This window comes from Vidua chalybeata, chromosome 1 (assembly GCF_026979565.1).
Source record: "Vidua chalybeata isolate OUT-0048 chromosome 1, bVidCha1 merged haplotype, whole genome shotgun sequence".
Classification (NCBI taxonomy): Eukaryota; Metazoa; Chordata; class Aves; order Passeriformes; family Viduidae; genus Vidua; species Vidua chalybeata.
Window position 1 is genome coordinate 63,848,201 of NC_071530.1, and position 14,235 is coordinate 63,862,435.

The 14,235-nt window shown below is 40.9% G+C and overlaps 1 protein-coding gene across 4 annotated transcripts in view; it reads left to right on the forward strand.

Moving 5' to 3' along the window:
- JARID2 (jumonji and AT-rich interaction domain containing 2) overlaps positions 1 to 14,235 on the forward strand; it is a 211,329-nt gene that overhangs the window by 85,201 nt on the left and 111,893 nt on the right. For 3 of the 4 annotated variants that reach the window (XM_053967043.1, XM_053967034.1, XM_053967053.1), the window contains exon 2: positions 6,500 to 6,635. Coding sequence is in view for 1 of the 4 variants with exons in the window: in XM_053967034.1 (XP_053823009.1) it covers positions 6,500 to 6,635 (136 nt within the window). In the remaining 3 variants the exon portion in view is untranslated. Of the gene's footprint in view, positions 1 to 1,607; positions 1,643 to 6,499; positions 6,636 to 14,235 lie in introns of those variants that run through there. The other variant, XM_053967062.1, reaches the window with a different exon arrangement.

The following is a 14,235-nucleotide window of genomic DNA, read 5'->3' on the forward strand; positions in this document are numbered from 1 at the left end:
GTGCTATCAGTGAGATGGTTCGAGTTGAAGTTGTACTTCTAAGTCAATAAATTAGGAAACTTGAGACCTTTCTTTACTCTGGATTTGTTTTTTCTTTTTATCTTTTTTTTTTTTGGTGTTTATCTTGGCAGACCAATATGGGAAACAATTGACAGCTTGTAAGCTTTCACTAGTTTCATACTGAGTAATAGTTTTCTAGAGGTGCAGAAACATCATCAAGGCCTCTTAAGTTTATGTAAAAGAAACAACTAACTTGCAAACCAACTGTTCTTAATTATTTCATTATTAGGCCTAAGATAAATATAGGAACTATATTTTTATGCTTCAGTTCTGGGAATGACTTGTATTTGGAGATTTTGACTGTAACTCTTCTACTATAATGTATTTTTGCATGAGCGGGTTGAAGCTCACTGGGCTTAAAAGTGCCCAAGGCCTTTAGTGACCCAAAAAACAGAGCATTTCTCTCCCATGCTGCTCTTCAGAATTCATCTGAAAGGAGGAAATGCAGTCCCTGCTGCAGCAGAAGGCAGTGAAAGAGTACAGACCAATAGGAGATTGCAGGGCATGAAAGCTGTAGAAGTGCTAAGGCAGGAAGAGAGATTTTTGTTTTCTTCCACTTTTTCTTTGCCATGATAACATTGGTTCTTCAAGTCAAGAGCTGTAATATAAAGTGAGTTCTTTGGGGAAGTTTTCTGGAAGTACCAGGGGAAAAAGTAGCTATAATTACCAGATAAACTTAAATGCTAAAACAGAGCCATTAATAAAGGAAATTTCCCCTTTCTTCATGTTAGTTAGCACATTTTAAAAACATGACCTATTTTCCTAAACTAGACAGAACAGATTACATTTTCCAGAAGGCATGAGTCACTCCACTATAAAGTCTCCAAGCTGTATCAATCTTCATCAACTTAAGCCATTCATGAGGTTTTATTTTTTCTCACTGAATATAAGCAGTTTGTTTTAAATGAGAAACTGCTACATCCTCTCTGGATAGTTAAACTTGATTAGAAGGTTAAATATTAAATAAGGGTGAACTTTATTCTGGGAGAAGGGAGTGGAGGGACCTTGATAGTAAGCGAAAGACTACAAGGATATTACTGTGGATATATATGAGTATAACTAGTTTGTACCATGCTCTGCTTGGCTGTAAGAAGTCCAAGCAGCATAACTTAACTGCCAGAATGAGCCAGATATCTGTATTTATGGAGCTTCAGTTGAATATATTACAGTCTGGTTTCAAATTGTTACCCGGGAAGTTCAAACTTTTGCAAGGAGTTTGTGCTGAAAAGAGCTTCTGCTGTCTGGTGGTGGAACAACCCCCTGGGTCCTGCAGGTTGTCAGGGAGGTTACAGGACAGGTCAGCAGTGGGGTTTCCCTCTGCCATATGCGTTTGGGGTGCTGAGGAGGCTGATGGAACTTTGTGATACCATGGAGACCTCTGCTAACACAGCAGCAGGGGAAGTATGTGTGTTCATACAGCAGTAAGACTTGCCACTTCCTCATGAGATTCGCTCTGTGCCATACACATACCGAGAAATTAGGCTTTGTAAATGAGTAAGGTAATTGCTAATAAGTGCTAATCACGCTTAGCAGCAGTAACTCACTCAAGACTGCATGGAAGGATCTCTCTCAGCCTCTGAAGGTGAATCTGAGTTTTCCACCAATTCCTCTTTGGTCTGACTTTTAGAGAAAAACAGGTATAACTGTTTTCCATTGATAATATACAGCCAAAAGGCAAAAACCTGTCGCAAGTCTTAATCTAGTAAACAAACATTTCCATCTCGGTCCTTTAGCTGAAAAGTAATTAGTATGATCTATGAAAATGTGTTGTCTGTTTTTCATGCAAAAGACATATTTTTTTAATGTTGCCATAAATGTAGTAAAAACCACCCTTTGAAATAGTTCTCCTTCAAAAATATCCTTGAGGAAAGGGTAGAAACTCGTGGTTTATTTTTCCCATTCCTTCAAAATGACCTTCTTACATCTGCAGGAAAGACTCTCTGGGGGCTGTTGAACCATGAAAGTATATTCATTTAGGGCATTGGGTGCCACAGTGATTTTAACCAAGTGTTGGATGCAGTGCTGGAAAAAGAAAAAAGGAGCTTTTGTTTTTGTTGTTTTGCTTTTTGCAACCTGGCATGAAGAATAAGGTCAGGAGATGCGTGCTTGGGAAAGACCCAAAGAGAGAGCTGGAAGCGTGCCAGCCTCACTGAGTCATAACACACATGCTTATAAGTATCTTTGTACCTTACAAAGTCCTGACTTTTCAAATAAAACCATCACTGCTGTAAAAGTATTTACATAAAAATTAAAGCAAATAACATGGAGTGGTGCATGTATTCTCCCTTGCTCCAGCTTTGTTTTACCCTGTGAACTATGGCTCCTGTTTGCTTAAGGCAGGGTTGGGCCTGGCTGAAGAATGCTGTATCTGCAATGAATGAAGGGAGAAGCTTGAGTCGTGCTGCTGCTGCCGCTCAAGGAGCTCAGCAGCTCTCATGATTTCAGGATGACATTTCACCTACCCAGGAGGTGGTGTTAAGCCTGCCTCTTGCTTCTGCTTTTAAAAAATTAATATTTGAGTATAATTTTGGAAATAGGAAGGCCATGTGCAGGCCACATGTGCACATCAGGCAGCTGGACTGCAGGGAACAAGCACTTAAGGTGTAGGTGAAGGGTGAAAGGTACAGGTGGTGCACATTTTGATTTCTTTGCAAATCTGTACACATTATGTATTGATGTGTGTGTGTATATGTATCATTATTATATATTGATTAAACATGTATCATGGTTGCTGAAGTTCAGACATAAATGTATAATGTATGGTTCTCTGGAATGGCATAACCAAGAAGATGGCATGATTTTTTTTTTTAATTTTAATTTAAAGGAAATGATACAGTTGTGTTTCTTAATTCTGCCCCAGGGTTCCTCTGGCTGTTTGTGTCTGTTAGTTTTATTCTGAGTTTATAGGATAATCTTATTGTCATATTGGGAGGCAGAAATCATCTCAACTAACCTGCACAGTGAAGGTTGTGGGCTTGTGGTGATGAACCTACAGTTTAAGATGTTATTCAGTCCCTTTTTTGGTCTGAGTCAATAATGGACAATCCATTAGTTCCCCATAAGTCGTTTCAATGGCTAATTACTTGCACAGTTGCAGAAATTGTTCTTTAATTCTGTCTTACATTTTTCTGAATCAAGTTCCAGCTCTTGGACTGTGTTATAGGCATCTCTGCCAGCCTTGAGAGCCATCTATTAACAAATCTCTACTCCCTGTGGAAATATTTAAAGGCAGCAATTGAGTCAGTCCTTTTGAGCTTGGGGTGGGGGTGGCGGGGTGGTGTTGAAAGGTTACATAGATTAAATTCCTCAAGGTTTTCACTTGACCATATTTCTAAACAGTTTTGGGGGTGTGTGTGTTTTGCTAGAGTGAGATAACTCTTGCAGTTGGTGGTGGTGTGAGTGGCACACGAGCACACAACGACTCTCTCTCCACTGGGGTGATGAAGCAGAGGCGATCTGACCCATGTAATTATGGTTAAATGTATCAGGAGCTGGAGCTGTGGCTCAGCTGTGCTCTGAGTCAGCTGCTCTCCAGCATTTGGCTGCTTTTGTGCCATAGGAAGATGCACTTGGCGATTGTGAAACCTTTTTATTGCTTCTGCAATATGGAACCATGTGAATACAGGTATTGGCAGCAGCGTAACCCCTTACTTTGTTGACCTTGGATAGCACATGGTTTTGGAGAACTTGAGGACTTTTTTTTCAAGCTGGGTGGTGTGTGCAGGGGAAGCCCACTGCAGAGCAGTGCATGCAGGTCAGTGGCTGCAGCTTGGACACGACTGGGCTGGTGGAGGCTCTGAAGGGGAGAGACTCTCCATGTGCATTTCTAGAGGCAGCACTACTGTCTCATGGGGCAGATGAAGCCAGTATGGTTCATCTGGAGTTTTACAGCTCCAGGAATTGTGTGAAGTTGCTTCAGGGGATGCTGAGGCCTTAGTTTCCACCTTTTGGGCCCCATCGCTTGGCTGGTGGCACTAATGCCCAGGCAGCCCCCAGGCTGGTGGGACCATGTCCTGAATGTTGCTGGCACCAGGGAGACACCTTAGCTGCCAGAAAATTGTGTATCAGATTGTGCAACATCCTTTGCGTCCAACATATTGCCTGGGGAGACCCAACACATTGCCCGGGGAGAGGGAGATGACTCCAGGTGCTTCACAGGTGGGTGGCCTAGACCAGATGCCGCTGGTGTGCAGTGCTGTGCCTTCCCTTCCACAGGAGGGGCTGTGGTGGCCTCCTTCCCTTCCACAGGAGGGGCTGTGGTGGCCTCCTTCCCTTCCACAGGAGGGGCTGTAGCCAGCTGGTGCCTGGGCACGGGTTCTGTCCTCAGCAGATGCTGATTTAAAGACCAGTCCTATCAGCAGGTTTCACCCTGTCACTGTTGAAGCAACGAATGATGCCATGTGCTCCTTGCAGGGATACGCTGTGACAGAGTGGATTTAATTTCTTTATGATTTCCTTTTCTCTTTTTTTCTTTTTCTTTTTTTCTTTTTCCTTATTTTTTTTTTTTTTAATTTTGTTGGATTTTTACCAGGATAAAAGGGCCAGTGAGTCAGGAACTGATGGGTGTTTTTGTGCAGCTTCCATTACGAATGCCAGTGAAGGGAGTGAGTAGTGTCCGCAGGACTGTGTCCATAACATGGACAGGATTGGAGGTGCTTATGACTGTTTCCTAACTGAGCCTGACTCCCTTAAGGACTTAAGTAGTTCTGTGAACATGATGTCCCATTGGGCTGTTTGTGGAGGGAATGTAAATGAGGGCATCCTTCGTCAAGCTTTGTTAAAACTGGGCTGCAGCCCTCTCTGTTTCATGTTGCTTCTGGTTAGGGCTGAAGCTATGTTGGCAGCAAAATGGTAAGCCAGTTATTTGTGTAAACCTTTGTTGACAAAATAACTGGACGTACTACTCCTTTTAAAATGCTTGCTGAGAGATTTTTTTGTCGCTTTTTGGTTGCTGTGGGTGTTGGGTTACAAGTTTGATTTCTTGGCCCAGAGCTGCCTGTACTCTAAAACTCACTGGGCATAGCTCAGCCTTCTTCAAAGTGTAGTAGCTTGTCCCTCGTGTGAAATGCACATCCTGCTGCCAAAATGCTGGCTGCTTTCACTGCCCTCATTGTTGCTTTTTTTGTTGTTGGGGTTTTTTTTTTTTTTTTTTTTTTTTTTTGTTTTGTTTTTTAACCCCTGCCAAGTAATTTGTCCTAGAATTTTTTGGGGGGAATGTGAGGGATGGAAATGTTTTTGATCACAATTCAGCAGCTGAATGCCAATGTGTCACTAGAGGAACAAAGAAAAAGCTATCGCTGGTCACCCTAAACTATGGTGGTTTTTTTTGGAAGTTGGCAGTGTCCATCTTTTCTTTGGCACATGGATGGTCTTAAGCTCTCCTGCCTCCTGGTGGGGATTGCTGATGGGGCTTGTGGAGTTTTCGGTGTGAGGTGACAGTAACAGTACGCTGTGGTACACTTACCACTTAAGGTCTGCCTAGAAATGTTAATCTTTTGCTTTGGCAATGATGTAGCCCCTGAGGAACTGAAGGGCAAGAATGCTTTAATAGTGATTTCCAAAGACCCCAAGACAATTATGGGGCTTATGAAAATATGATGACTTACCTATGTCACTTACGTCTTTTTATCAATTTGCTGACTTAATTTATTTGAATAATAAAGGCTTTAGGGAAATACTTTTCCAGGGAGTTAATCTTTTGTCTAAAGTGAGTACAAAATTTGACGTAGACTGGTATTCCTTTTGATAAATTAGTATTTGTCTCCTAAAAATAAAGTAGAAAATATATGCCCCATAAGCCAAATTCCACTTGGCTTTATGCTCAGATAAATTCAGAATAACTTCATTTTTGTCAATATACAACATCATTATAACACTGCAATTAATGCAAAACACTAAACCAGAAAGAAAATAACCTGAGCCAAGAGACACAAATGAAGGCCAAAATGGCAACAAGAGAAGTTGGTTCACCAAACTTGCCTCTTCAATTTCTGCATCATTCATTTTAGTGTTTTGTTGGGGTTTTTTCCCCTCCTCTTAATTACCTGGGAGAACACTTCCTGGCTGTGATAAATTTCTCCGTGAGGTATTAATGATAAGGACTTTAACAATTAAGTTTTACCTCCTGCTGAACACCTGGTATATGCCTACTGCTGTTTGCAGAACAAAGGATTAGAGGGACTAATGCTCTGACCTGATAATACTTAATGTTTCTGTTCTCTGCTAGAGCTGATCAGGTTGCATTTTCTTACATGGTATTCTTCTTCAGTTTTTCTTCTTTTTTTTTTTTTTCTTTTTTTTTTTTTTTTTTCCTCTTCCAATGAATTAAAAATAGTCTGTGTAGCCGTAGGCTTTGGGGGTTTATTTGGTTTTGTTTGGATTTTTGTTTTGTTTCAGGTACATGCAACTAACGTCTCCTTTCTGTTTCTATCTCCTTTAGGATGACAGTGATGGGATTCCCTGGTCAGAGGAGAGGGTGGTGCGGAAGGTCCTTTATTTATCACTGAAGGAGTTCAAGAATGCACAGAAGCGGCAGCACAGCGATGGCATTAGCGGGAGCCTCAAGGCAGTGAATGGTGAGACACCTCTGTGGTACTGCTGGAAGGACTCAGTCCTTTTCCACACTGTAGCAGGGAGGCAGACCATTGTACCATCTGGCATACACTATGCCCTTTTGATCTGCACGGAGAAACTTGTTTCTGGAATGCTTGAAATGCCCGGGTAGAAGAATCTGTATGTTTTGGTTTCTGGCTAACTGATTTAGATGGGGATCAGGGTGGAGGGAGGTGGGAGGACTGGGACAGGCTGCCAATCCAGAGAAAAGGAGCAGTTATAGTCAGTCTGCTTCCTGATGTGCTGAGTATGTCAGCAGAGAAGGCAACCATTTAGAGGTGATTGGCTTCAGTTGCCTTGGGGATGTACACTTGGACAGAATTTACATACTGTCACTTAGATGCAAGAAACTGGCTTGCTGGCATCTCTCTGGAGTGATCCAAGTCCACAGGTGAAGTAGCACAGGATCTACATACAGAGTTAAAGGGCTGACAGGACACAAGTGCTGTGACATTGGACTCCCCTAGTTTAATAGCTCACAGAGCAGTTGTTAAAAGGTATTAAAAGGAGATCCAGACAAACTTAGATGACAGGAGCTTGAAAGGAATTGAATTTTATTTCTTTAATGCTCTAGTCAATTATTATCTGTTGCTTCCCTTTCCCTTAAAGCTTGCTTTAAAAATCTGTGGTATCCTGAGAGGTGAATAAAGTGTGTCTCTTTCAGATTCACTTAGACCCTTACTTGAAAAGGCTTTGTCATGCTAGCTTGGGCCTTGAAAGTGATGACTAGCAGGATTCAGATTTATGGGCAGGCTTACAGTTTTCACTCACAAGAGCTTACTTGTTTCTTTATGGAGGTTTATGGCAGTTCCTTTTAGGCATGTGCATAACTATACACGTGCTAATGCATTAAAGCAACAGCTGGGTGCTTGCTTGGTAGGTTATTCATATTTATATGTAGCTTGTGTTGTTGACACGGGGAGTCAGATTCCACTGAGCGTTACTGTCAACAAGGCAAAAAGCTAGAGGACTGGCTGGATAACTACAGGCAGCATGATAAAGTCACTGTATTGCGTAAGAAATTGCAAACTCCTTAATGTGATTAAAGAAGACCTCAGACTTCCCAGTTCACTAATAATATCAAATGCTGATCTGATGGGAAGGGGCATCTAGGTTTAAAAGCAAGCCATTTATAAGCTTGGAGGTGTACACAAAACAGCATTGGCTTTTTTCCTTCCAACACCTCTGCATCATTGATCTTCTGTCAAACACAATTTCTCTTGGAAACTTTCTTATTCCATTGTGGGGGTTTTGTTTAGTCAAAGGGAAAAAAGTCCAAAGGCATGAAGCACAGTAATTGTGTGTTAGGAGGCTTTGATGGTGTGCCAGGTTACGGGATGACTGAGGTTTTCATGGTGTGTAGTTTCTCCAAAGGCAGCTTAGATAAAAAAGTGAGTTGGCTGGGAATGCTGTGTCAATGCAGGTACCAGACATGGAGTATGCCGCTGTCTTCCCCTGGCAGCAGCAGAGCTCACATCTTCAGAGCTTTGCTCCTTCACAGGAATAAATGACCAGTTGTTTGAGTTGAGGGTCACTTTTTTTTTGAGCCAGAATGGTATTCCATGTTGCTCTTTCTGTTTGCTAAATGATTTTTTAAAAGTCCTGTCTTGGAATTGCTCTGTTTCAACATCTCTGTCCAAAAGTATTTTTTTACCCATTGATATTTAGAAGAATATTTCATTATGCAGAGAAAAATGAGCAAAAGGGAGGAGGATTGTTATTGTGCAGTTACATCAAGAAAATAAATTTGAAAATGCAATTTGTTCATTACATTTAAAAAAAATGTAAAAAATTCAAATCCCTGGGTCTCTATGGACTGGGAAAAAAGCAGGTCATCCTGAGAAATTACTGAGCTATTTTGAATTCAGGGAAATGTGTAGTATTATAAGGATGAGTCTTAGATCTGAGATTTCATACTGTTGGGAAGAAAAAATGTTTCCTTGTATGTGTCCTTCGTTCAACTTTCAGGCCACATCCATTGTTTTTTGCTTGATGTTGCAAAGGGTAGCATGTGGTTAAATACATTTTTAATGTGACCAACCCATTTTTATATTTGTTTATTTATGTGACTGTTGAAAATCAAATAGGTCACCTTTCAATACCTGGCAAATGTAACCATTTTCAAAACTGGAAAGAGAAGGTGTGAGGGGATTCAGGCTCTCTGAACTCTCTGCTCTGTGCAGGAATATGGATTGGCCTTATGTGTTTCTAGTAGCTAAGGGGACTGCAAACAGCTGGGTTGCAGGATTTCATCTTTGTGCCACCAACTGTAGTGCAGAGAGACTTTCTCTGGTCTAGTTTTAGAACTGCCATTCCTTACATTTACTCATTCATAGACTTGCAATCTGTTTAGTAGAAAGTATTTATTTGTAGCAATAGAGGAAGGTAAAAGGTACACCTGCTCCTTGCAACTTGTGTCTTTAAGAAGTTTTTATGCATTTGGAGCAGCTGAAGTTTGAACAACATACTACAAATGCTCCTTTGCCAGTGTTTGTGAAGCTGCAGCTAAACTTGTATGAAAATGATTGTCAATTGTATTTCATCTGGTGAGTTCAGTAGTATCATTAATGATTTGGTAGGTGGAATAATGGTACCTCTTTGATTGATAGTGTGAAAAGCAAATTAATTTTAAATGTGGAAGATGAACCTATTAACAGAAGTCTTTTCTGTATTAAAGTTTCTGCAAACTCTGATGTGCTGGTGGTGGCACAGAAACAATTAACCTCTGTGCCTCTGAATAATAAAAATTAAATTTAAAATAAATAAGAATTGAAATTACTTCTGGCAATTTTATGTATGATAGTACCATAGCTGTCTCTGTCTCAGTACTAAATCTACTTGTTATCCTGAAAATAACCCTACCATTTTCAGTTTGTGTCTGAAACTCTGTTACTTAAATGGTTCCGATTAAAGGGAAAGGCGAGTGGGTATATTTTGGTTGTCGTATCAGTGGTTACATTGCATGTGTGTTTATGTTGACTCTGAATATTTGCAGAGTATAGATCAACACCATACAGTATGCCTTTGTTTCCTACACGTTCCTCTTCAGCCCTTGGGAATATAAAATTTGAAGGAGGTGCTTGTGCTGGTTGTCAAGAAACTCTCTGCAGCCCTAAAAGGGATACTGGAACTCTGATTATGGAAACAAGGTCATGCGCTAGAAAAACCCAGTGGGACTTCTTTAGTGATTTTGATTACTGCTGCTTGTTATTTGCGTTAGGATTTTAAGAATAGGGATTGGTGTTCGTAATAGTGATACCAATTTTCAGAGATCCTCATCTAAAAGGAGAACTAAATCCTTTGGGAAATTGTTTTCTTGTGCAGCTTAAAATGTGAGATAGGGCTATAAAAAAGGCAATGAAAGATGTAATAATGGCTTGCATTCTGTTGATGAGAGTAAATCCAGTACCCTCAAAAGACTATATAATAAAGCAAACTTTTATGACCCAAGACTTAAAGTTCTGTTTTTCAGGACTCGCAATAAAGAAATCTCTGATGCAGAAATGCATTTCTGAGTGGAAAAAGTGACAAAGTTTCCTTATTTGTTTAAGATGGTTAGTTATTCTACAGAGATGACAAACCAGATGTTAGAATTATTCTAGCAGATAGTTTGTTTTCACCAGCTATATTTTGTCCTAGAAAGATGTCATGGCAGTTTCCAAACATGTCATCTAGGTTAAGCTCACAGCAGGTGTAATCTGTTTGGGAAATCAAATGTATGTGAGGGAATGCTTTGGTTCAAGGCAGAAGTTGAAGTCTTGTTCATTAAGTAAATAAAGAGATGAGTAAAAAAATGTAATTTTGCTATTCTGAGAGATTTCACCTTACATTGAAGGTTGTTGGAGGAACTTACTTATGTATGTTCTTTAAGTGGAGTGGGAACCATGTCGGCACATGGATGGAGGTAGTGGTTGGACCACAAAGTCTCTGGTGCCCCTTTCTCCCATCACAGAATCATCTTGGTTGGAGAAGACTTCCAGCCTTTGTCTGATCACTACCTTGTCAGCTAGACCACAGCAGTAAGTGCTACGTCCAGTTGTATTTGATCACCTCCAGGGATGGGGACTGCACCACTTTGTACTGGTCTGCTTCTGCCCTCAGCCATTCCCACATGAAAGTTCATGTGACTTTTGTTGGAGAGCTGTTTTTTCCACAAATGATACATCTCCGCACTGAGAGGCAGCAGTGTCTGAGACTGTTATTGGTGGGACTGTGGTGCCAGACCCAGTGGCAGCACCAACCTCTTGATTCCTGGGTTCTGCCCATCCCTTGGCTTCCACACTGGCTGTTCAAGCCAGCTGGGGCAAGCAGCAGTGCAGTCTGAAAATAGCTCTTTTTGTAATTGATGCATGCATTTTCAAATGTTTTCTGCTCACTGCATGGGGGTTTGTATCCCCCATGAGCCCATGTGAGCTCCCTAGTGAGCCATGTTGAAAGGAAGGTGCCCAGTGATAGGGTGGCATGGGACTGTCTTCACCCGACTTCAGCTTGTTGGTGAAACCTCTTTTCCCTGGCCGTGTCGATGGTGCTCCAGGCATGGCATGAAAATCGCAACAGATGTGTTAGAAATGCCTAAACACTGCTAAGCCGAGTGCTTCAGCTCAGTGCCGTGTATTATCTGCCAAAAGCTAGCTAAGAGAGGATGGCAGCAGCTGCCAGCTGGGCAACTGTGTCTTCCCTTAAGACCACATCTCATCTCTTCTGACTCCTGTAGATGAAAACATGGCAGCCCTTAGGGAAGTGCTGTTGTTTCAGCTGTGCCTCTGTGTGCCCAGAGTGATGTGGGTCTCCTTCAGCCTTCAGTTTTGAACAAGGAAATAGCCCTCTTCATTCACCTGATAGTTCAGATATATGGATATATATACAGATATATATCTGATGGTTCAGATATACTGATAACTTCATCTCTCTTATTTCTGAAGGCTGCAATTAAGTACTGCAAGAAGGTTTTATGCTAACGTTTGTCTAGGGAGCTTTTCACTCCTTTCACTAGTGAGATTGCATTTGTTGACAGTGGGTAATGTCTGTCTGTCTCCTAACCTTAATAGAAGGTTGTAACTGTGCCAAGGACCCTTGTCTGTAAGTGGATTTAAAAAATGCATCTACAGAAACAGAAAAACCTCTTTCAACTTTGCAGTATTTTCCATTTACATTCAGTGTAAACAGCCTTTTTGGCTAGTTTTAAACTGTGATTAAATATAAATGTTTTCAGCTAAAAGGTTCAGAAAATAAGCATTTGAGCAAATTTGTCATGGCACTCAACATCACTTTCACTTTGGTGCTTGCTGTCAAGTCAATTTAAAGATTAACAAATAAATAACAGGATGTTTGAGTTGGGCTTCATTGAAAATTTCTAAATCTTCTTTCCTTTCTTTGTTTTCTAGAATATAATTAATTTTGAGTCTGCCAGGGACTTGCTTGTTCATTGGCTGATACAGGTTCTTCTTTGCCTTTTCCATCATCACTATTCATAAAACATATTGCAGGCCAAATTATGCCCCCAGTAATGTCAACTGAATTTGATTATGTCCATCCAAATTGTGCTCCTGTCTTAATAAAATTTCAGTGTTTAGCAAGACTGATAGAGAATTTTCTTTCACAAGACACTCATATTCTGTTTCCTCTCAAATGTAACAGAGATAGATATTTATTTAACCTGTGAAACAGAAAAATCATATAATTAATTTTCTTAAAATTTATTTCATGACCATCTAAAAAGAGCTTCTGTTGCTCCCGAGTGCATTTCTAGGCAAACAAATTCTAAAAATAATCTTGTCTTCTTGAGTATTGCTAATCATAAGTCATAGAAAATGAAAATGGCAATGAAGAATCTGCAGATGCGTTTGCATTATCTGTAGCAGACTTATTATAGGCCTAAAATAAATAAGTTGAGGAAAGGTGAGAAAGAGTTAAGCAGTAGCTGATGAGTCTGGCCCTTCTCCTTTCACCTCAGGCCTTTAGCTGGCTCTGCCATTTTTCTGCCCATGCAGTCTAGGCAGTCCAGAGTACTAACGTGGCAGAAAACTAGCCCAGAAAAAAAGTATTTTAAAAAAGTAATTTTTTTCTAGTTTAATGAACTGCACATGTTCATTAAGAGGTCAGGTGAGCACTATGTGCTCATTTGGTGGAAATGGGGGAGCAGAGTACCTTGACTGAAAGTTGGAGGAAGAGGATATCAGACTCCCCATCCTTTTTGATAGTAGCAAGCTGCTTGACTTGGCATATTCATCTTGTCTAACCACAGCCTTAGGATTGGCGCAGTCATTTTGTCTAACCACAACCTCAGATGCTAGAAGGGACAACAGTTGCCAGGAATATGAGTAAAAAAAGATTCAGCTTAAAAGTTCATTGAAAAGTGCTTCACAAGTGTAGATGTTAGGTTTATGTTTCTCTTACAAACAAAACAAAAATCAACCCATTGCCAGCTGGTCTAGAGAAGTGATTGTCCCACTCTACTCTGCACTGCTGCAGCCTCAGCTCAAGTCCTGTGTGCAGCTTTGGATACCATAATATAAGAAATATATCAAGTTGTTAGAGAGTCCAAAGGAAACTACGAAGACGGTGAAGCGCCTTGAGGGGAAGCTGTTTGAGGAGCAGCAGAGGTCACTTGGTCTGTTCAGCCTGGAAAAGGGGAGACCTCGTTGCAGTCTGTGACTTCCTCATGAGGGGAAGAGCAGGAGCAGACACTGATCTCTTCCCTCTGGAGTCCAGTGACAGGATTCAAGGGAATGGCCTGAAGATGTGTCAGGGAAGGTTTAGGCTGAATATTTGAAAAAGGTTTTTGCCCCAGAGGGTGGTTGGGCACTGGAACAGACTCCCAGGGAAGTGATCATAGCACCAAGCCTGACAGAGTTTGAGAAGTGTTTGGACAATGCTTCCAGGAACAGTGTGACTTTTGGGGGATGGTGCTCTCAGCAGGGCTGAAAGTTGGACTCGATGATCCTTGTGAGTCCCTTTTAACTCAGGATATTCTATGATTCTATCAATTATCTCCAGCACCCCCAAAACCCCACAAACAAATGCACCAAGAAAGCCCACCCAAAAAAAAAAGAACTCGAACTCACCACTTAGACAGTGACGGAATTTGTTGCGTTGACTCTCCATGAGAAAAATACTTGGCCTGAACATCAACAGAGAAAACAATTTTGTTTTCCTTGACTCAGGGTAATTCTGCATAGCTGGTGCCTTGGGTTTTCTGTTTCAGCAGTCTGGAGAACACCCTTGAGTGTGGATAGACAAACTGTTTCATTCTCTCTTTATCAACTGTAAAATCTCCAGCCTAAATTTGCACCATGGCATCTTTTTGGCTGATATTTACAACCAAAAGAGTGGTGGTGGTTTTGCATCACAGGGTTGCCAGCTCTGTCAAAAATTGTACCTTTTGTCAGTTCTAGTTTGCCTGTTTTGGAAATGAGAGTAAGACATACCACTGAATCTGTCATTAAAATAGCATACTCAATTTTATTAAGAAAATAGGAATGTAATGGGAAATAAAATGAGCATTACAAGTAAGTGCAGAGAAAAGTTTCACTCATACACACAGACCGTGTAATGCAGTTTACT